At 35.4% G+C, this 23,829-nt stretch overlaps 2 protein-coding genes across 5 annotated transcripts; both read left to right on the forward strand.

The window, feature by feature from the left end:
• Positions 1–291: 291 nt before the first annotated feature.
• On the forward strand, positions 292–10,266 carry LOC120091129. Of its 2 annotated transcripts, none has more exons than XM_039048987.1 (5): positions 292–702; positions 2,176–2,453; positions 2,533–2,744; positions 8,633–8,897; positions 9,742–10,266. In XM_039048987.1, exons 1-5 carry the CDS (start codon positions 600–602, stop codon positions 10,036–10,038), a joined length of 1,155 nt encoding a protein of 384 aa, XP_038904915.1. In that variant the 5' UTR covers positions 292–599; the 3' UTR covers positions 10,039–10,266. The 2 variants fall into 2 exon arrangements, with proteins under 2 accessions (XP_038904915.1, XP_038904916.1); XM_039048988.1 differs by having other exon boundaries at positions 293–702; positions 2,176–2,438.
• Positions 10,267–12,302: 2,036 nt separating this feature from the next.
• LOC120091130 lies at positions 12,303–19,204 on the forward strand. 3 transcript variants are annotated; one of them, XM_039048989.1, is made up of 5 exons: positions 12,303–12,601; positions 15,721–15,998; positions 16,107–16,318; positions 16,540–16,804; positions 18,731–19,204. In XM_039048989.1, the coding sequence occupies exons 1-5, from the start codon at positions 12,508–12,510 to the stop codon at positions 19,022–19,024; spliced, it is 1,143 nt and encodes a 380-aa protein (XP_038904917.1). In that variant the 5' UTR covers positions 12,303–12,507; the 3' UTR covers positions 19,025–19,204. The 3 variants fall into 3 exon arrangements, with proteins under 3 accessions (XP_038904917.1, XP_038904919.1, XP_038904920.1); XM_039048991.1 differs by having other exon boundaries at positions 15,733–15,998; XM_039048992.1 differs by having other exon boundaries at positions 12,306–12,601; positions 15,736–15,998.
• The last annotated feature ends 4,625 nt before the right edge of the window (positions 19,205–23,829 follow it).

Consider the following 23,829-nt stretch of genomic DNA (forward strand, 5'->3'; position numbering starts at 1 on the left):
AAATTTTAACTTCCATCAAGCCATAGAAACGAAATTTGCAATTTAATTTTAAGATATCTGTCGAGTCCTATAAATTGAAATGACTTTTTACGAGGATTTTTAATAAATCCAATGAACTAAATTTTAATTATAAATCATCGAGATTAAATTTTAACTTATTCTCCTAATTATAGTAACCAAATTTATAATTTGACCTTATCTTTCAGCTTCTGACAATTAACTATTGGGTTTATGGACAAATCGATATATCAAATTGCAAATTTGGTTCAATTTTTTTTATCATTTTCTCCAATCCTTTTCCACCTTTGTCTCACCTTTGCCATGGCAAAACCAGTCTTACATTTTCCGTTGAAAGGGAATAAAAAATTCCACCATCGTCTCGCTCACCCCTTCATGCATTGCGCTAAAAACAAGAGCTAGAAGTTAAAAGAAACCACGAGGCCACACCAACTAGCCCATGTTCTTTTCGTCTTTTGCCCAAATAAACTAACATTTCCTCTGATTTTTTGGGCATTTTGTTTTTTTTAGCTCTGAATGATATTTACCAGTGAAGAAAATCGGCCAGACTGTGACCTGAGCCAGACTAATTTCGACCCACAATGACCGGAGGAGGAAACCGGAAGGTAGCGGCGGCATATGCTAGCGGAGGAGCTCACCCGAGAAAGAAATCAAAGCAAAGCAGCTCTTTACGGCTTCCCCTAGGTGGGTTTTCCTTCATATTCTCTACTTCTTAAGTTTTTGTCACTGTATCGTCTTTATTGCACCACTTTTTCGTTGTTTATAGAATGTAAACTACGGCTTTTGAACTTCTTTTTTTTTTTTTTAATCTTATAGACTGCTTTTTGATGGAAATCTAATGCTGTGGGGTGACACGAGTTGGAACCTCCCTTGATAAATGTTAAAGCATTGGAATAATTAAATTTACCTTAAGCTTTTGATTTAAGATGGTATAAAAGGAGGAGGCACAACGATTGAACTCGTGTAATATTGATTTCTAATCGTCGGCTTCTATAAATTTTCAAACTCATAAGTGAGGTGAAGTGTTAAAGCTTTGGAGGATTTCACGTTGAAAAAGTGAAAGACCTTATACTTTTGATAAGATACATGAGTTACTCCTCTCCATACTAATTGGTTTTTAGATGGAACATCATGTTTATCAAATATAGTATTAGAGCCCATAAAACCCAAACTAGTATTCAGTAAAAAAGAAAAAAGGATTTGATCTAAGAATGGTGAACCCAAAGGACAAAGAGGCACCATCTTAAGAGGTAGGCTGAGGATTCCACATTGAAAAGATAGGGTGACCTCACAATCTTTAAAAGATACATGGGATACTTCTCCTATTGTCAATTAGTTTTGACCTATGTAAGAGCTCAACTAATAGCAAGGTGCAGTTGTTGGTAATGTTACTGGGATATGTTAGGATTCAAAACTTAGTAAAAAGAAGTCACTTTAGCCATTAAATATCAATGTTAAATAAATTTTGAACAACTAAAAGTGTGATTTAGAGTAATTGCTCCCAAACATGTACTAAGAGAATGTTAGAACTTTTATCATGTCTAAATGTATTTTTTAACTCAAGAACTTCATGTTTTGAAAGCCATTTAAAAGTGTTGAAAGTTGAAACTACGGTGATTTCTAGGAAGTGCTTAATAACAGTTTGAATGAAGTGCTAAAAATTACAATGATTGTTTGGAAGTGTTTAACCTTTTAGTTTTTGAAAATTGAACTTGAAAACATTATTTCTACACACAAGTTTATTTGTTTTGTTTTCTACTTTTTAGAATTGTTCTAAAATTCCAATCAAAATTTTGAACATTAGAAAAACAGTTTTATTTTTATTTTTGAAATTTGGATATGAATATAAATGTTTCCTTGATAAAGATGAAAACTATTGTAAAGAAATTGTGAGAAAACAAACACAATTTTAGAAAACCAAAAAACTAAGAACCAAATGGACCAATAGTGAGGTTTAAGTGGTCAAGTACTTTGTTCTGAAAATTACTTATTTTAGAAGTTACCCCAAATACACCTTGACCTTGACTGTTCATTGAGGAAGTTACAATACAACTTTGAAGATAAGGCCTCTAAAAACCTTAAGCTGATAAGTTATGGTGTATTTAATCCATAAAACTTCCTTCCTGGGTATTATGTGAAAACAGTAGTTTGTTTCAGGGGCGTTCAGAAAACTGCTGGGGCTTCTCTTTTTGGGATTTTCAGCATGGTTCTATCATGTGATTCAACCTCCTCCTCCCAAGATATGTGGCTTACCTGGTGGCCCTCCCATTACAGCACCAAGAATAAAGCTCAGCGATGGAAGGCATTTGGCTTACAAGGAGCATGGTGTGCCAAAAGACAAAGCCAAGTACAAAATTGTCTCAGTCCATGGCTTTGATTCTTGCAGGCATGACACTACTGCTGCCCGAGCCCTTTCTCCGGTGCATTTTGATGGGGTTTTTTTCTCCATTTGCATACATTTTAACTTCTATTTTGAGAACTGTTCTGGAGTTTGACTGTGTAGAGCTCTCTCAGGAACTTATTGAAGGCTTGGGAATCTACATTCTGTCTTTTGATAGACCTGGTTATGGAGAGAGTGATCCTGACCCGAAGAGGACGGTGAAGAGCGCGGCTATGGACATAGAAGAGCTTGCAGATCAATTGGCATTGGGATCAAAATTCTATGTTATGGGAGGTTCCATGGGTGGGATAATAGTTTGGAGCTGTCTGAAGTACATTCCAAATAGGTAAAATATATGGCATATGCATTATTTATCTTAGCTACCTCTGTTCAAGACCAACGAAAAGAGTATTTGAATTCAATACTCTCATGTGTGTATACCCTCAACATTGATCGATTATTCTGTTTTTCGTTAAATCACTAATTAACCCAAAAGCTTATGTCAATGGGTTACGATATATTTAATTATATTAATACTTTAGCACTCTCTATCACTTATGGGCTTGAAAATTTATTAAGAGCCCAATATATGTAAATTAATATTAATTGGAGACAAAATGACATGTGCCCAAATATAGGACCTCTTGCTCGGATATGATGCTAAATCACAAATCCATCTAAAAGCTTATGCTGAAAGGTTACGTTATGTTAGACCTCCAATTATTCACACATATTGAAGGAGGGGTGAAAAGGGAAAAGCATTGAAAATTACTGATGTGGAAGAAGAAGATTCGGGTAGTGGGAAATAAATGGAAAGGATGATTTTGGGACCACAATTCGGTTATTTTGGGGAGGAAGGAGGGACCACTGGGTTGTTATATAAGAAAGACAGGGGAGAGGCTTTTAGGCAGGGAATGTTTTAGCTGAGGTTGAGGAAGCTGAGGGAGAGGAAACCAGCCCTCTCGAATTGGTTGGAGAGTCAGGGCAGTGTCTTTTAATATTGTGTCTTTTCTATTTCTGTTATATGTTGTTTCCAAGTTGTTTTTCTATAGTATTTCCCAAGAAAGTTCATAAATAATATAATCACAGAGTATACTCTGTTTTCTGGGAAGGTTGCCATTGTTGGGTATTAGTTTTCATGGTTGGATACCTAACAAATTGGTATCAGAGCTATCAACATCCTAGGGCAAACAAGGCAGATGACGCAGAAGCAGGTCAAGGAACGATTGGAAGCCAATGAGAAAGAGATTTAGGAGATGAAGAACTTGATCATCAGTCTCTGCAAAAGTATGGAAAAATTATCTGAAGACGTTCGAGAAAATAGTTTGGTGAAGAGGACGGAGGACTCGGGATTGAGCGAAGGATCAAGGAACAAATTGAAGGGTAAGTTGGAAGAGGATTCATCAACAAGTATGACTGTTGGAGGGATTAATAAGAGCAAATACAAAAGGCTGGAAATGCCCATTTTCAGCGGAGAAAACCCGGAGTCTTGGGTCTACCGAGCAGAGCATTATTTCAAGATTCACAAGTTCAACGATGCGGAGAAGGTGAAGGTGGCCGTGGTGAGTTTTGCCCCCGATGAAGTCGACTGGTTTAGATGGAGTTATAATCGGAAGTCGATCGAAACCTGGGAAAAGTTGAAGAAGAGATTGTTTGAAAGATACCATCCCATAGCGGAGAGAAGCCTCGAAGCCAGGCTCTTACGAATTAAGCAAGAAGGGAGCTATGAGGAATATGTGAAGAGGTTCGTGAACTATTCCGCGCCATTGCTAGAGATGGCGGAGAGCATCCTCATGGATGCATTTCTTAACGGGTTGGAACCTGCAATCCAAGCTGAAGTAATCAGCAGACATCCAGTGGGCTTAGAGGAAAGTATGAGAGAAGCCCAACTCGTCAACGACCGCAATCTGGCCCTTAAACTTACTTTAAATGAACTTGGCCTTATTGGGCCCAAGAAGAGTGAAGCTCAGACGAGAAATAAAAATAGCCCAACACCCGTCAAAGTCAACCCTAAAACGCCGGACGCTAATACAACACGCCAGATTACTAGTTTGGTGAAGGGAGGATCGATGATGAGGAAGGAGCCCCCGGTAAAACATCTTTCTGACAGCAAATACCGGGAAAGGTTGGAGAAGGGCCTTTGTTTCCGTTGCAAGGTAAGGGAAAATCGTGAGTTAATTCTTATTCAATTCTAATGATGATGCAGGGGAAGAGGACAAGGAAGAAAAGGAAAGTGAAGAGGCGGCAGAAATAGCTTCGCTAGAAGTGATCGAAGAAGCTGAGATTTCCCTATGCTCAATGATGGGTTTTCCAAAGCGTGGCACGATGAAGCTGAAGGGGACCGTTCAAGGAGTGGAAGTTGTTGTACTGATAGATTGTGGAGCAACCCACAACTTTATACATCAGCGTTTGATTAGAAGGTTGAGCATATCGGTGACCACAACCACGAAATATGGAGTAGTAATCGGTAATGGGGAGGCTATCATGGGAAATGGCGTCTGCAATTGCAAGTCTGTTTTATTGAAACTTCAAGACTTAGAAGTCAATGTTGACTTCCTTCTTATGGATTTAGGCAGGATGGATGTGATTTTGGGGATGCAGTGGCTATTCACGACCGGATTCATGGGGTCCACTGGCCTTCCTTAACCATGTGCTTCACAGAGAAAGATCAAAATAATCATGTTAAGGGGAGATACTTCCTTAACTCGGGCAAAAATCTCGTTGAAAGCTTTATCCAAGGAATGGGAAGAGGATGACCAAGGATTCCTAATTGAGTTCCAAAACGTGGAGATTTCCGATAGCCATGACCTTGTGGTTGATGAAGTAGCCCTGGAGGGAGAGAAACTTCCAGTAATGATCCAAGCTCTACTTAGTGAAAGTGAAGATATCTTTAATACTCCAACCCAATTGCCTCTAAAGAGAGAGATCGATCATCAAATCCTCACTCGTAAAAGGGAACCACCGGTCAATGTGAGACCTTACAAGTACGGGCATCATAAAAAAGAAGAGATTGAGAAACTGGTTGGGGAAATGTTAGTAGCAGGAATAATAAGGCCCAACAGAAGCCCTTACTCAAGCCCAGTGATTCTGATCAGAAAAAGAGATGGGGGTTGGAGATTTTGTATTGATCATAGGAGGTTGAATCAGATAACAGTGGCTGATAAGTTTCCTATACCGGTGATAGAAGAATTGTTGGATGAACTCCATGGCTCAACAGTTTTCTCTAAATTGGACCTTTGTTCAAGTTACCATCAAATCCGGATGAAAGAAGAAAACATTGAGAAGACTACGTTTAGGACGTATGAGGGGCACTATGAATTCGTAGTAATGCCATTCGGATTAACCAATGTACCAGCCACATTCTAGTCGTTGATGAATCAAATATTCAAACCATTCTTTAGAAGGTTCATACTGGTATTTTTTTACAACATCTTGGTCTACAGTCCGGACATCTCCACCCATGAAACGCACCTAGCCGTGATATTCAACATTTTAATGGATCACGAGTTATTCGCCAACAAGAAAAAATGTTCCTTCTGTCAGTCAAGAATCCAATATTTAGGGCATTAGGTCTCGCAAGAAGAGGTTGAAGCCGATGGGGAAAAAATCAAGGCAATGGTAATCTGGCCTACACCAAAAAACGTTTCAGAATTGGGGGGTTTCCTAGGCCTCACAGGCTATTATAGGAGGTTTGTAAAAAGACATGGTCAGATCATAGCCCCACTCACACAACTGTTACAAAAGAATGCCTTCACCTGGGGCCAACAAGCTCAAGAGGCATTTGATGAATTGAAGAAAACTATGATGACTGTACCAGTCCCTTGCACTTCCAGACTTTTCACTTCCTTCTGTTATTGAAACGGACACATCTGGTTTTGGCTTAGGGGCAATACTCACACAAAACTCAAGACCCATTAAATATTTCAGTTAGAAATTATCTCCTCAGGCCCAAGAGAAGTCTATATGTGAGAAGGAGCTAATGGTTGTGGTACTAGCCGTCCAAAAATGGTGTAATTACTTGATAGGGGCAAAGTTCAAAGTCATTTCCAACCAAAAGGCTTTAAGATTCTTGATTGAGCAAAGAGAAGTGCAACCCCAATTTCAGAAATGGCTAACCAAGCTCATGGGGTACAATTTTGAGATCTTATATCAACTTGGCCTTCAGAATAAGGCAGCTGATGCCGTGTCAAGACTGCCACCAACAACCGAAATGTATTCTTTATCAACCCATCGATGATAGATGTGGAGTTGGTGCTTAAAGAAGTCAACGAAGATGAGGAATTACAGAAAATTATAGCAATTCTTAAAGAAAATCTAGAAGGAAAGCCAAAATATCAATGGGAACGAGGGAGGTTATTGTACAAAGGGAGATTAGTGATTTCCAAAACTTCAACTTTAATTCCAGCTTTACTCCATACTTTTCATAACTCAATTTTGGGAGGTCACTCCGGATTCCTGAGGACTTATAAGAGGATGTCAAGGGAGATTTTCTGGTAGGGCATGAAGGCTGATGTGAAAAGATATGTCGAACAATGTGAAGTGTGCCAACGCAATAAAACAGAGTCCTTAAAGCCACCAGGGTTGCTACAACCCCTTCCTATCCCAGAACAAATTTGGGACGACCTAGCAATGAACTTTGTGGAAGGACTTCCAAAATCAAAAGGCTTCAACTCTATCATGGTTGTTGTGGACAGAAAATATGCTCATTTCGTAAAGTTGAAACACCCATATTCGGCAAAACAAGTTGCAGAACTTTTAATTCAAAGGGTAATCAGGCACCATGGAGTCCCAAAATCTATTGTGACAAATAGAGACAAGATCTTCCTGAGTCATTTTTGGAAAGAGTTATTTTCTATGATGGGAACAGTTCTGAAGCGGAGTACTTCCTTCCATCCACAAACGGATGAACAAACTGAGAGGATCAACAGATGCTTGGAAACCTACCTGAGGTGTTTTTGTAACGAATAACCTAATAAGTGGAGTAAGTGGATTCCATGGGCGGAAATTTGGTACAACACCACCTTTCATACTTCCATTAAGACTACTCCTTATCAAGCCGTCTTTGGAAGGCAGCCACCGGCACTGATTTCTTATGGAGAAAAGAAGACCTCAAATGACTTAGTTGAGCAATAATTGATGGCAAGGGATGCGGTATTGAACACATTAAAGGAACACTTAGCAGTAGCTCAAAATAGAATGAAGAAACAGGCAGACCAACAAAGGAGGAAATTGAATTTCGAAGTAGGAGATGAAGTCTACCTCAAACTCCGACCATATAGACAGAGGTCGTTAGCACGAAAACGAAGTGAGAAACTAGCTCCAAAATACTATGGCCCCTATCGAATCCAAGAGAGAATAGGAGAAGTGGCTTACAAGTTGGAATTGCCTCCAGGAGCAAATATCCACAACACCTTCCATATATCACAGTTAAAAAAGAAATTGGGGCAGGCACATCAGATTCAACATCATCCACCAGTGCTGACGGAAGAATTTGAGCTGCAATTGGTACCAGATAGCATCCTAGGCATCCGTTGGAACAGGGAACTTGCAGCCAATGAATGGTTAGTGAAGTGGAAGGGGCTGCCTGACAGCGAAGCGACTTGGGAGTTAGTTTATTTGATGAATGAACAGTTTCCTGATTGAGGACAAGGTGAGTTTTGAGGCGAGCAATATTGTTAGACCTCCAATTATTCACACACATAAAAAGAGGGGTAAAAAGGGAAAAGCATTGAAAATTACTGATGTGGAAGGAGAAGATTCGGGTAGTGGGAAATAAATGGAAAGGATGATTTTGGGACCACCATTCGGTTATTTTGGGGAGGAAGGAGGGACCACCGGGTTGTTATATAAGAAAGGCAGGGGAGAGGCTTTTAGGCAGGGAATGTTTTAGCTGAGGTTGAGGAAGCTGAGGGAGAGGAAACCAGCCCTCTCGAATTGGGTGGAGAGTCAGGGAAGTGTCTCTTAATATTGTATCTTTTTCTATTTCTGTTATATGTTGTTTCCAAGTTGTTTTTCTGTAATATTTCCCAAGAAAGTTCATAAATAATGTAATCACAGAGTATACTCTGTTTTTTGTGAAGATTGCCATTGTTGGGTATTAGTTTTCAGGGTTGGATACCTAACACATTACAGTTAATGTAATTATATCAATACTTTAATGCTTTCAATTGTTTCTTTTCTTGAAAGGCAACATAGTGATTGAGAAAGAATTTGATGTATCATGAATCCTAATAGGCTGGCGGGGGCAGTACTAATAGCTCCAGTTATCAACTATTGGTGGCCAGGTCTTCCTGCAAATTTATCTAATGAAGCTTTCAAATGGAAACCATTGCAAGACCAATGGGCTCTAAGTGTTGCTCACTATACTCCTTGGCTTACATACTGGTGGAACACACAGAAATGGTTTCCTGCTTCGAGTATTATCACTCACAATCCCAACATTCTTTCTCCTAGCGACAAAAATCTCATTCTTAAGCTCTCATTCAGACGCCAGTATATGGTAAGTATTTTGTTTTCTCGTTTGATAATTTCATTTTGTTTCTACAAGCAACCTGAGCTTTCTTTATCATGGGGAGAACCAGAGAGAAAGTTGATATAGAACAGTTGATTAGAAATCAAACCTTAAGTTTATTCTTTGAACAACTTATAGCATATTGATCACTCACTTGGAGTATATTCATCCCAGACCTTCAAGCTGATTTTCTCTTTTTGTTGCATTCTTTATCGACTGAGAAATGAGCTTTCTAACCATCAACATTTGGGTGTGGGGGTTCTCTTGACCTTAACTCTTGTATGCAAGATGATTTCGTTTGTTTTATAATCTAAAACTAGCTTGTCCCGTTTTTCTGCTTTAATTTATGTTGAAAATGCAACTAAAGTTTCACATTGACTAGGTAAATGGAAGATCATTGGTATATAAGTTAATACAACTACTCTGTTGGTACGAGCCCTTTCGTGTGAAACAAAAAACAAAGACATGATGTCTTATGTCCAAAGTAGACAATATTGTATCATTGTGAAGATCTGGGGATGGTTTGTTGTCCCTAATAGATTACATTAACAATTTTTTTTAATAAAGCGTTCATCATTAAACAAGCTACATATTCAAATAGCTATTGGAGCATTAGGTTAAATACCTCGCTATGAGCCTCAAGACTTTTTCTCACTATCGACTAGGTCTTATTCTTCTTGTTCTTCATACCCATTCTTTTTTTCGGTTTCTTCTAGAAAAAAACATAATTTGATCAGCTATCCTTCTTTTTGTTGCATCATTACATATCATGATAAAACAATCTACAATCTCTTGGAAAATGTTCGAGTAACTGCTGTATGCGGTTTCACAGGCTCAGATTAGACAACAAGGTGAATATGAATCCCTCCATCAGGATTTGAATGTTGGATTTAGCAGCTGGGAGTTCAGTCCTCTGGACCTAAAAAATCCATTTCCTCACAATGACGGATCAATCCACATATGGCAGGGAGACGACGATAGGGTCGTGTCTCCTAAACTGCAACGCTGCATTGCTGAAAAGCTCCCATGGATTCGCTACCACGAGGTACCGGGTGCTGGACACTTGTTCTCTTATGCTGATAATGTTTATGATTCTATAATCACTGCTCTTTTGCTTGAAGAGAAATGAGCATATTTGAGCATGTTTTCTGGTCTTTGTGGGATTTTCTTAGAACTCAAGTACACTGTTGTATGACTAATAGAACAGATCTCGTTCAAAGTAAGGTTGGTTCTGGTCGTGTGGGATTTATGAGTTATTAGGAGAATGCTATTTCTGCTTTGTATCTCCTTCACTCAAAGTGTCAACTTGGACTTAATGGTTCACCCTTGAACTTGCTATATATTGAGTTTCAGTGAAGAATATCGTGCAGCTCAAGAGCAAAAATGGATGGTTTTGGCCGCCATTTTTTGTTGACATTCCAGCCCTTTTGGGTTGTTAATTGGTTCTTGTTGATAATTGACTAGGAAAATGAATGACAAATGTTTTAATACTAACTTTGTGAATTCACTAAGTTTCTAATAGATCACAAGTATTTCTTTTCATTGGGCTAAAAGTATTAAGGGATATAAATGTAACAACCTTAATATTTTTTTTAATAGTCATCAAATAATAGCTGGGCTGTCACCTAGAGTATACGGGGTTACATCATATCTTCTTCTAAAACATCGGAAATACAAATCTCAATCTCGATATCTTATTGAACTAAAAAATAACAATAACAATGGTTGCGTATCTTACCTTTTTAAATTGATTTTTTTTCCCTTTCGTTTGGTTTTTATAGTTTTTTAAAGTTTGGTTGGCTTTCTTATAACTTCTTTAGTATGGTTTTCATCTTTCTTAAACAAATAGTTGAATTTTTAGTCAAATTTCAAAAACAAAAATAAATTTTTAAAAACTATTTGGAAAAAATACTTGTTTGGTCCCTAGATTCTGGGTTTAGCTTCTATTTGATCCTTATGTTTTAAAATCTAATACTTTAGTCTTTGAGATTTCAATAATATTCAAGAATTGTTAGTGACTTAATGGAATGTTGATTAGTAGGATGACTTGACTAATTTTAAACTAAAAATATATTTTTGATGACGTGACTATTTTAAGTGTGATAGGTCAAAAAGTTTTTTTTTTTTAATAAAAATAAAAGAAACTCAAAAGATACTTTGTGGAATCCAACTTTTCATTCCAAAATGTTTCTTCGTCTTCACATTTTGGAACCAAATTCTCAGCCACGTCTATCTGAGTCATTTTTGTTTTCTCTACGGGTTGAAATTGAGGACAGAAAAGCAGAGGAATGGGCCATTCCAATGCAGCATTGGTTTCTTTATCTTATCAATTGTTTCGCTTGCAAAGAGGAACATCTAAATTTAATCTGTAAAGCTGAATTCTAAGAAGTGTCTCTTGAGTTTCTTTTATTTTTATTTTTTAAAAAACGAACTTTTTGTCCTATCACAATTAAAATAGCCACGTCATCTAAATATATTTTGGTTTAAAATTAGTTAATCATTATCCTAATTCTCATTTTGTTAAGTCATTAACAGTCCTGTTATTTCAAAGACTAAAATTAAGAGACAAAAGTGTTAAATTTTGGAACATTCCCAAATAGAAACTAAACCCAAAACATATGGACCAAAAGGGTAATTTTTCAAACTATTTTTTTCGGTTTTCAAACTTACCTTGGTTTTTAAAATCACTTCTAAAAAATAGATGATAGAACAAAAAAAATTAATTAGTATAAATAATGTTAATAAGTTTAATTTTTAAAAACCAAAAATTAAAAGGTTATTAAGCATCACATATTTTGTTTGTTATCTTGTTAAACAGGATTGATAGATTGATTAATTTTAGGGAATCATTTTTCTTTTTTAAATAGTATTCAAAATGGAAGAAGTGTAGACAAAACAACTTTTCTTTCTTTTTCATTTTTCATTTTTTTTTTCTTTTGTTTACATGAAATTAAATACTTTTAAACATGTAACTAAATATTTGAATGTAGCGAGTACTTTTTGTGGCAATTTCATATATGGAAATCTGATTCACGATCAAATGTAACCTAAGCTAATTGTGTAAATAGGAAAGGTTGAATTATATATAGGATTATTTTCGGAAATAAATTAAAATATGTATAAATATTGTAAAATTTTACTATCTATCTACAATAGTGGGTGATATTTTACTATTATTTGTAAATACCTTCAATATTTTTATTATTTAAAATAATTCCTCTTATATAATCTCGAATTTTTAAAAGTTTTATTTTATCTTCAAATTTTGAAGTTTATTTCATTGTTATTTGAACATATTTAAGACACGTGGAAAAAAAAATAAAGACACATTAGACATATGTAAATCAAACCCAGCCCCAGCTCATTACAAAATTAAATATGTTTCCCCAGATCAGATTGCCGTAAGAAATAAGAATTGACAAATTATATTATTTTGATTTTGCAGATACAGCACAAAAAGGAAAAACGGGGAAAAAAATCTTCGTTCTTGAATCTCTCTGTTTTTCCCCCGCTCTCACTTTACTTCCAGATCTTTCCCTTCCCTTGATCTCTACGAAATTCAGGGCGAGGTCTGATCTGTGGGTTGCCAAGGGCTTTAATGGCAGGAGGTGTGAACCGGAAGATATCGGCAGCATCGGCCAGAGCTCATACACGGAAAGCTAAGCGGAGCAATTCTTCCCCGATTTCTTCAGGTAGCCTATCTCCATTTCCTTTTCCATTTTCTCCACTGCTTGTTTGAATTTCCTCGTATTTATTGTGTTCTCCCATGCTGAATTTCGCATGTTAATCATCTTCGTTGTGAAGCTGGAAGTAAGGAAGAATCGTAGTCCTCCGTCTGCTTTAATGGCTTTGATTAAGCTATAGCAATGATCAAAATCGACCTAAGCTGTAGTTTATGGTGCTAGTTTCAATTTCTGACCGCAGCTTTAGAATCTTCTGGCATGATTTTTTCATTCTCTATTTTTGTCATCAAGCAAGTGATACGTTCTTGTTATTCGTTGTTATTGATCTATTGTCTCGTCGATGATGGTATGGTCGTGATTTCTTCAAATTGTTTCCCGCCACTTGTCGTTAATGCATAAGCGGAGTAGTATGAGTAGATCTAAAGCGTTGAACAAGTTGGCATGTTACTTCTGACTTTTGGCCGTTCGTTTATTAGGAAGATGTGGCTTTTTGTCTGAAAGAGCATTTGCTTTCGATCTATTTTGCTGAGTTCTGCTTGCCATTAGAGTTTGACCTAGTTTATAATTCAAATATTTGGGAGGAGTACAGAGGCATCTTCTTTCTCCTCTTGTTTCGAATGATTTTTGACTTATTTCATGTCAGATTTTTGTTTGTTTGAATATCGATATATAAATGCATAATTTCCTCTACTATATGTTGAATTTTTTAACAGTTACTTCAGAATTTCATTGCCTTAAAGAATCTCAAACTTTTGCATACATATGGTTGGCGTGGCCTTGTTGAAATCCTGTACTCGTCTCTGGACTTAGTATATTAACTAAAGAAGTTTCATTAAAAGAAATAACTTCCTTTCTGATACATGCGTGTGTTTTCAATTTTTTCTAACTCATATGTATATGAACCATTGGTCTATGTTTTAAAGCCTCTGTCAGGGGTTGCTTATGCATTTGGTTGGATATAGAGGTATTGTATGCTTGACTCAATTGTTGATGGCAAACTTGGCCAACTCAAATGACCTTCTTAGGTGATAGACCAAATAATTTGGGTTTTGCAGGTCATTTTATTTTATATTAATATTATAAACAATGGAACAAAAGTTACATATTTTATTCTATGAACGATAGTACTTCAAAGACTTGAAACCAATTATTTTCTAGAAATTTGTTTATTGAGTAACAAAAAAAACGAAAAGAAAAGAAAAGAAAGAAAGAGAACTGAAAGAGTCATCAGGCACACTAAAAGTGAGACTAGTCTTAGTTGGAGTGAGTTTGTGTAAGCTTCTTCTTCTGGGCTTCTTATGTCTTCTTTCTAAACCGTCAATGAAAAGTTCTTAGTTTGCGCTAAAATAAATGACATGTAAAACTAACTTCTAACATAAATAAAAGAGATTTTTTTGAAATTATCAAAATTGAGTTGATTCTATTTAATTTGTGTTAATATTAGGACAACCACGAACCAATCCGATCAAGTGATCTCAAGTTGTTTAATCCTAAACTGCCCATTTAAGTCCATAACTTATTTGGTTTTGGTTGATCAGGTGTTATTGAATTTCTTTAACATCCCTAGCCTCCTTTTCCTGGATCTTTTACTATTTAAAACTTAATGCCCATAATGTGATCTATCAGTACAATCATATTTTTTTTACAAGAACAATTTTCATTGAGAAGAAATGAAAGAATACATGGGTGTACAAAAACAAGCCCACAAAAAAGGGGACTCACTCTACAAGGAGGGATTTCAACTATACAAAATCAAATATAAAGGTATATTACAGAAAGCCTTTGAAATCAAAGCCCAATGAGAAACATGAAAACGAACCAGAGACCAAATTTCTCTAGCATCCCTTTCAACCCCCATGAACACCCTACTATTCCTCTCACCCCATAGCACCCAAGAGATAGCACAAACACTAGCAATCCAGAGGAAACAGCCTCTCTGCCCAAACGGCAGATTGAGGAGGAACTCCTTGATCATATCTCTAACATCTCTGTGACGAGCACACATCATACCAAACGTTTGGAAAAACAAATCCCAGACAAAGCCCACAAACTCACAATGCCAAAGAATATGGTCCAAATCTTCCTCCGCCCTTCGAAAAAGAATACAACAGAAAGGTCCAACTATTGAAGGCATCTTTCTCACCAGCCTGTCCAACATACTAATACGATGCCAAGTGAAGAATCTCACCTTTCTAGAAACCTTAATCCTTCAAAGCAACGAAAAGATAGACTCTCCTAGAGGAGAAGGGTTAATCAAACTCTGAAAAAAGACTTACATGTGAATTCATCCAAAGGATTGGGGCTCCAAACTCTCACATCTCTCCTCTCAAGATGAAATGGGTGACTCTGAAGAAGAGAGAGGAGAGCCACCACTCCATCGTTTCCCTATCGGAAAGAGCACAACGGAACTCAAAGGAAAATGTACAAGAGCTCCCTGTCTAGACAAGAAAATCTGTCAAAAATGATTTTTAAGAGAAGAAAAATGGTACAATCTGGGGAATAACCCAGAGAGAGGACTCTCCCCCATCCAGTGATCTTTCGAAAAACACGTCTCTCTACCTTCTCCCACCACACAGCGGACCCAAAGAACAAAGGCAGGGAGCTCTCTCGATATCTATTTCCAAGGATTCTGATGGGTGCCTTTAATCCCTTTATCCAACCACTCGAAAGGATAGGAGCTACGCCATAGAGAATTGAGCTTAGTAAAAAAGCACCACCTTTGTTACAAATCCTAAGGTTCCCAATTTCTAAAACCCCCTTAAGAAACCGGTTTTCAATCACCTCCCACCTAATTAGGTGCAAGCCTTTACCTTTCTCTTCATCAACCCTTCCCAAAGGAAGTCATGCATCAACCTCTCCAAACGCTTACACACCTCACCTTGAGCTCTGAAAAAAGAGAAGAAATAAACTGGAATACCACTCGACTTAATTAGAGTGAGACAACCCGCTTTAGAAAGAAACCCCTTTTTCGAAGAAGCCAGCCTATTGCAAACTTTGTTCATCACAGGATCCCACAAGGAAAAACACATTTCGGATTATATGTGATACTGTTGTATTTTATCATTTTAAAGTTAAAAGTGATACTGTTGTTGCCCTTAATGTATGTATGTACTAGCTCTTCTGAATAGAGCTCAAAATAGCAGGATTGCTGAGGAATATAGCTGTGCTGCTCTTTTTTGGATTTTTGGCCTGGGGTTATCAGGCAATCCAACCTCCTGCACCAAAAATATGTGGTTCTCCTGAGGGACCTCCTATCACAGCACCAAGAATAAAGCTTAGAGATGGTAGATATTTGGCATACAAGGAGCACGGGGTTCCAAAAGATTCAGCTAAATACAAAATTATCTATGTCCATAGCTTTCGTTCTTGCAGACACAATGCCATTGTTGCAAATACCATCTCTCAGGTATCATTTTATATTTCACCTTTTAATGTTTATCAAAATGATCTGGAAAGGCATCTTAACACTCAAATGTGATCAGTCTTAAGTTCACTCTCTATTGACATTTTGCAGGACCTAATTGAAAACTTAGGAATCTACATTCTATCATTTGACAGATCTGGTTATGGAGAGAGTGATCCGAATCCAAATCGAACTCCAAAAACCATCGCTTCTGATATAGAGGAGCTAGCTGATCAATTGGAGCTAGGATCCAAATTCTATGTTATTGGATTTTCCATGGGTGGCCAGGCAGTTTGGAGCTGTCTAAAATATATTCCTAACAGGTATGAAACCACACCTGAAAACGAACATCAAGAATCATTTTATACAACAAAATGAGAATGAACATCAGGAAGAAATCATAAATTGAATATTCCATTGCCTCCTTTTATGTGAAAGGATATGCAGGACACGGAAAGCGATTTATCTATTTGTGTTTCTTCTTGTATGACAAGGATTTTTATTTATTTATTTTCTTTTTTTAAAAAAAAAAAAATACTAACAGGCTAGCAGGGGCAGCACTATTAGCGCCAGTTGTTAACTACTGGTGGCCTGGGCTTCCTGCAAACTTAACGAATGAAGCCTTCTACCAACAGTTTCGGCAGGATCAGTGGACACTTCGTGTCGCTCACTACACCCCGTGGCTTACCTACTGGTGGAATACACAAAGATGGTTTCCTTCTTCTAGTATTATTGCTGCAAGTCCCAATATTCTATCTCGTCAAGATAAAGAACTCCTGTCCAAGCAAGTGGGAAGGAAAGAATGTGAGGTATGCGACCTTTCCGTATACAATTTTGCTTTCTACTTTTCTGATCTTATCTTATTCACTTCTGACTGTACGTTAGTCGATAGAGATGGTGCTAAATGTGTCAAATTAAAGGTTGCATTCCAGTTAGTAATTTATCAGCCAAATTTGAGAGGTGAGTTGAGGGTCAGTAAACATAGAAAAGTCAATGGCACATCCTCAAGTGTTGGTTTGATTTAAGTCAGAAATCTGCCATAAACAATATTGAGTTACAAAAGGAGATAAAATTGTACTTACTGGAGTGCAGGGAGTGTGGATAAGGGTAGATAGGGGTAGGAACTCTCTTGTAATAAATCGTTAAAGGGTTATGGACCAAATGGAATATATTGTAGGGGTGGGTATTGTGTTTTTAATCAGATACTAGCAAGTAATTAGGAGGTTTGGTAGCTTGTGGAGAGTGTGAAGCATCTGCCAAGCATTTGGGATTGTATTTTTTTAGTTCTATTTCCCTAAAGGCCCAAGATGGAGCAGTGGTGTAAAGGAAATGAAAATACGTTGAGAAATCTGGGTAACTTGTTTAAAACTAGTCAAGTGAAAGAAATAGCAAAGGGAGAAACCAAACTTGTAGTCATGATGGGGGAGGAAAAACTTCCGTTGAAGATGTCTTGCTTCCCCGTGCAATGCTTTTACTGGGAGGGGAGGGAGTGAAGGTTTGTCTGAATAAGTTTGGAGGGATTAGCGAAGTATGTGTGTTGTATGTGAAGAGAAGTTTGGATTATATCCTACACCAATACCAAAGGGACAAAGTAGACCAATACCAAAGGGACGAAGTTGAAGAAAGAACACTGGTAGAGAGTCGTCTTCCTATGGTACAAGAGAGCTTAAAATATTCACAATAGCAAATTATGATAACGCTTCAGGCAGCCACATGAAAATACTAAGTTGGAACATAGAAGGGTTGGTGGGGGGCTGTAGCAAGAGGGCTACAATCAAGGATTTTATCAAAGAAACTGGTTTGGAAGTAGCTTTGCTATAGGAACCAAGGCAGTTGAAGGGAATGCTAATAATGTGGGATGAGATGGGAAAATAACCAAGGCAGTTGAAGTTCCAAAAAAACTTATTTGGTCTCCGTGAGATATGATTAATATTTATGGTCCAACATATTGCAGAGAAAGAAAGAAGTTATTGCCTAATGGGTGAATCCAAAAGCTTTTTTGGTCATTTTTGGGGGATTTGGTTTTTGGAAGGCAATATCAATGCTACTTCCTGTTGATCCTGCGAAAAAGTCCTATAGGGGAAGAACAAGAAGTATGAAGAAATCTAGTGAATATTATACGAGGTCTGTAATAACTTTTTTTAAAATACTTTTGGTAGTCCAACTAAACCTAATGGAAATTGAGTGAAAAGTACTCGAGTACTTTCTTTTGCACCCCTAGACTCTAAACTTGCTTCATTTTACTTTAAAGATCCTCTCAAACTATTTAAATTTGGTCATCTTGAGGCTCTTCTGGGAGTGAAATGATTTCATCTTCCATCTGAAATTTAGACAACCCTATATGAACAAAATCTGGTTTGAAAAGCTAAGGCCCTGCTTGAAACCATTTTGGTTTTTGGTTTTTGCTTCTTGAAAATTGTGTTACTTTCTCTCGATTTCTTCACAGTGGTTTCCATCTGTCCCATGGAAACACTCAGATTCTTAGTCAAGTTCTCAACCTATTAAAAACTGTTTCAAAAATATCCACAAAAAGTAACCTAATAAACATAAATAGCGTTTATAAGCTTAATTTTGAAAACCCAAAAATTAAAAACTAAATTGTTATCAAACTTTGCCACTAGAAGTGAATATAATAATACAAAATGCTAGCACATGATAATCAGCTGTCTCCCTGTAAAATACACTGAAAAATATTTTTTCTTTTTCTGTTGCTGGGATGGAATTGTCACTGTCAGCTTATATTTAAACAACAAGGAGAATACGAGTCCATTCACAGGGATGTAAACGTTGGATTTGGGAAGTGGGAATTCAGTCCTCTGGATCTGGAAAACCCATTCCCAGAAAATGAAGGTTCTGTCCATTTATGGCATGGAGATGAAGACAAGATCGTGCCTGTCACTCTCCAACGTTACATTGCCAAACAGCTTCCATGGATTCATTATCACGAGATTGCAGGTGCTGGTCATAACGCCTATGCTGATGGCATGTCTGAATCCATCATTAAAGCCCTTCTTCTTAACCAGAAATAAGTGCTTTTTATTACATCTTTTTCTGGGTTGGTGATCCTTCGTTACTCCATTTTTGTCTCTCTTCCTTGCTATTGTATTTATAACTTTGTCTTTATTTGGCTGTTCGGAGTTTTAACCTTTTTTTAGTGCACGATCAATGGATACTTCTTCCTTGGTCTCCTCTCTTATCGATCTTTGAAATTGAGTGTTGAAAGTGTTATTTTATCTTTTTTATATCCACCCATGTTCTGTTGAGTTTGTTAAATCACCTATTGTTCTAAAAGTTTAGGTTGATGGGTGAAGTAAATTTAGACTTAGTTTGGCATTGCGAACTGAATTTGATTTTAGAAGAATTTAAAAGTCACCTAGGAAATTGATTTTAAAATAGGTTTGAAAATGAATGTGTTAAAATCATTGACTGACTTAAAATTAGTGGGAGATGAAAATTTTAATATTACATAATTTAGTAGAGCTTATGTGGTCAATTTAGTTGTATCAATTTAAATCTTGAATTTTTATAGATGTATCAATTTAAACTTTGAACTTTCACAAATGTATCAATTTAAATACTAGTGTATCCAAATAAAACATAACGTTTAAATTGATATACTTAAGAAAGTTTGTTTAAGCTAATACAATTATTATTTTAGGATTTAAATTGATTTAATCTCAGGAGTTTAAATTATATAATTATTAATTTTTTAGGTTAATCCATGGTGGTTTGAGAACCTAACATACTATATAGGTATGTCTCTCTCTAACCTATTTTCTAAGAAAAAAATTTAAGAGTTAAAATATATTTGATTTAAGATATTATTAAATTATAGCTAACTTGAGAATAGTTAATTAGTCTCAAGCATATAATTAAGACATTGAATTCAGTTTTTCTTTTTCCAAAAAATGTTAAATATTCTCCCTTAGCTTTAGGAGAGAATTTATTGATCCTTAGAAAATTGGGGGTCTAAAGGTGTAATATTGTTTTTTAAAATCATATTGAATAGAGATTTAAGGATTCATATCACCATGATCAAATCAAAAGATTAAACTCATCTAAACTATTATTATTTATTGGGTAATATTTAAACTAACTTAACATGTACGGATTGTTAATTTGTATTCAAAATCTTAGTAGAAAATATAAATCTAGATAAGTTTGTACTCAATCATTTCTCAGCTTTGAGATAGAATTTAGTATAAACAAATATTAATAAATCATTCATATGTATAATATTCCATTTTTTCTTGCAAATGACAATAGTTCATACCCTTGGAGAAATAATATTGACCATGTAATTATACATGTGTTGTTAAGTTGAGTACAGCTGATTAAATAATCCATCTGTTACCATATCAGAAATTGATAGTTGGATCCTTAAAAAGGACAAGGCTCAAGTTGGTATTTATTCTAATATCTGCCATCAATTAATTAACTTTTATTCATTTTCTAATCATTTAAACACAGCTCGATTCATAAAGAAAAGGAAATACTTCAATTTTTTAGAAAGATATATATATAATTTGTAGTTTTCTAATTAAAGACTCAAGTTGGTATTTATTCTAATATCTACCATCAATTAATTAACTTTTATTCATTTTCTAATCATTTAAACACAATTCATAAAGGAAATGAAAACATTCCATTTGTTTTTTGAAAAAAATATAACTTGTGATGGTTTCCTAATTTTTATACTTTAATGCACCTTTTATCTTCTGTATTTGACTTCTTATCGTTGGTTATCAAGTTTAACAAATATCGACGGACAACAAATTAACAATAATACTTAAAAAGTTACATAGCAGTTTGAAGAAGTTGGTGAAATAAATCTAAATCAATTGACGTGACAAGGTTTAATCATTTTACTCTACATATTGCCAAAAAAAAAGTACTTAAGAAATTAAATGAGCGTGTGGAGTGAAAAATGGGGTCATTAAATTTTTTATTTTCATGACTTATTAACTCGGTATATTATGTGTTTCATGATCAAAAGTACTTCACTCCTTATCTTAAATACTCTTAAAGACTGTTCGGGATGTTGAGTTGAGATACTGAAATTCATATGTATATGAAGTTTATATGTTTGTGGAGTTCACATATCTATATTTGGAATATATAATTATTTGTCTGAGTTCATATATCTATGTCCGAGGTGTATAATTGAGTTTATATGTTTGGAGTATCTTGCATAGTTTTTTAACTTTAAATAATCTGCTTTTATGATTACTATTTTTGGCTTGAAACTTTTATATTCAATAATGATACCCAACCTGTTTGAATAAAATATAGATTGCAATTTTTTTCTTTTAATGTTTAAAGTAAGTTCGTTCGTTCGTTCTTTTTTTTTTTTTTTTTGTAATGAATAATAATTAACCCATTATATGGAATATAGTTAATGAAATGGAAAATCAAAGAGTAATCATAACTCCTAATTTTCCACAATGAATTTCATTTTCTTCTTCTTTTTCTTCTTACTGTTGTTACTATCTATTTTTACTTTGTCATTGATTTTTTTTAATTGAATCCCCCTGTCATCTTAGTAGCCAATGAAATGCCACTACATTTATTCAATAATTTCACTTTCAATTTCTCCAAATTTGGAGAATCATTATAGAAAAAATCTCCAACTTTCACTATTTCTTGCCAAAAAATGTTCTATAAAAAAATCTCTATTTTATATTTTTCTTGTTATGTTTTATATACTTTTCCGAATATTATTGACACTTATTTGATATGTAAATTCAATTAAATAAAGATATATTTTACAAATTTCTACGTATAAATATTGCACTTAATATAGACAAAATACTATTATTTATATAATCAACAATTTTATAACATACTTTAACAGTCATCAATCTTATAATAGTCAAAAGAGGTTGTCGAAGTTGATTATAGAAGATGATTTTCATTAGATTTTATAGTTAGAAGTAGTTGTAGGAGTTTGAAATTGGTCGCATGAAGGTGGTATTGGAGTTGGTGGTTGAGTTTGTTGTCAAAGGTGGTTTTCAGAGTCCGAAGTTGGTCGTCAGATTTGGTCGCGCAAAGGTGGTCATCAAAGTTGATCATCAGAGATGATTTTCGCAAAGTTTTATAGTCATAAATGGTTGTTGAAACTCGAAGTTAGTCATATGATGGGTATTGGAGGTGGTTGGTAGAGTTTGTTGTCAAAGGTGGTTACCGAAGTTTGGAGTTGCTCATCAGAGTTGCTCGCTCGAAGGTGGTCATTTAAGTTGATCATTAAAAGGTGATTTTCATTGGAATTTGTAGTCTGAGTGGGTTATTGGAGTTAGTCACGCGAAGGTGGTCGTCGAAGTTAGGTCACCAAAGGCGGTTGTTGAAGTCTGAATTGGTTGTCGGAGTTGGTCATCGGAATTTTCATCGGAGATGGTTGTCGGATCTCATAGTTGATTTTCAAAACATGGTAGCGATATTCGACTACAGTAACCAATAGGTGGAGCCACAGAAAATATTGGAAAAAAAGAAAAGTTTAGATGAATTAGGATGAGTTGATAAAATATATTAGCTCAATTCTATCGACATTTAAAATTTGTAGGTCAAATATTGAGTTGATAAATTATAACAACAATGAATAAATTCATGTTCTTGAGCCAAAACAACCTTAAAGTTTATTTTCATATATTTTTTTAAAATATATATAATTTTGAATTTCATGGGAAAAAAAACAATTATACCCCCAAGAAAAACTAAATACCCAACCAAAAGGTAGCACGTGCTTAGGGTTCAGCTATGTATCTACTTGCATGTGACGATATCGCCATCCAAAGTACCCTCTACACCTCCATTCCCTTACGTCATCACTTACTGCTAAAATTCCCCATTTTCACCGATCAAATAAAAGAGTACCCTATCGTGGACGGCCCTGATTGGATCTACACCCTGGTTGTGTGAGCCAGCTACACCGAATCTTAACCCGAACTAAAGCCAAGATCATACGTGTTCGTCTCGGAGAGTCCAGACAGGATCGAAAAGCGCTAAATTATGCCACGTCTCCTCCACGTGTCAGTCGTTGTCGTAGATTAGTTCAAAGAAAAAAGAAAGGGGATGCTCTTCTTCAAATAACTTAAATAAGAAATTTAAAATAAAAATTGTTTTTTTTTTCCTTAAATCTTTTTAACAAATGTAATTTTAGTTAAATAAAATATTTATAATTTCTGACTTCGAGGAATTTGAGTAGTGTGGGCTCCACCTCTCTCTCTCAGAGACAATGTCAGCAAAAGGCTACCATTTACCATGACCCCTTTAAATTAGGACACTGAGCAAAGCTGATATATATATATATAAATAAATAAACAGTACATATAATTATATATATAATATGCTGAAATTATTTTGCCCCTACAAAATTATTTGAGTTTAACCTGAAAAGGGGGAAAAAAAAAAAGAAAGAAAGAGAAATTGGGAAAATTAATATAAGATTGATTTTCTTAAAAAAAAATGGTATCTCGAATTTGTATCAAAATAAGTATTGAAATTATAACTTTCAAAGATTTGAGGGTATCTTGATCTTTTTCAATTACTTTACTTTAGTTGTTATGTCTTGGGGAAAAAAAAAAGCTAAAATTGAAAATTGTCTTGGCAAAATATATAGAAATGTCTTTGTTTTAATGTCTTTCTTAAAGTATACTCTATGTAACGTAATTTCAATTTTATCCCATTTAAAAAAAATTTAAAAAATGTTCAATTTTGTCCTTGATATTTTAATTTTTTTAAAATGTAACGAAAAAATTTACTTGGTAAGAAAGTTATTACAAAACAAATTAATAATAATAAAAAAGGGACTAAAATTGGAATTTTAAAAGAAAAATTT

Source organism: Benincasa hispida, chromosome 11 (assembly GCF_009727055.1).
Source record: "Benincasa hispida cultivar B227 chromosome 11, ASM972705v1, whole genome shotgun sequence".
NCBI lineage: Eukaryota > Viridiplantae > Streptophyta > Magnoliopsida > Cucurbitales > Cucurbitaceae > Benincasa > Benincasa hispida.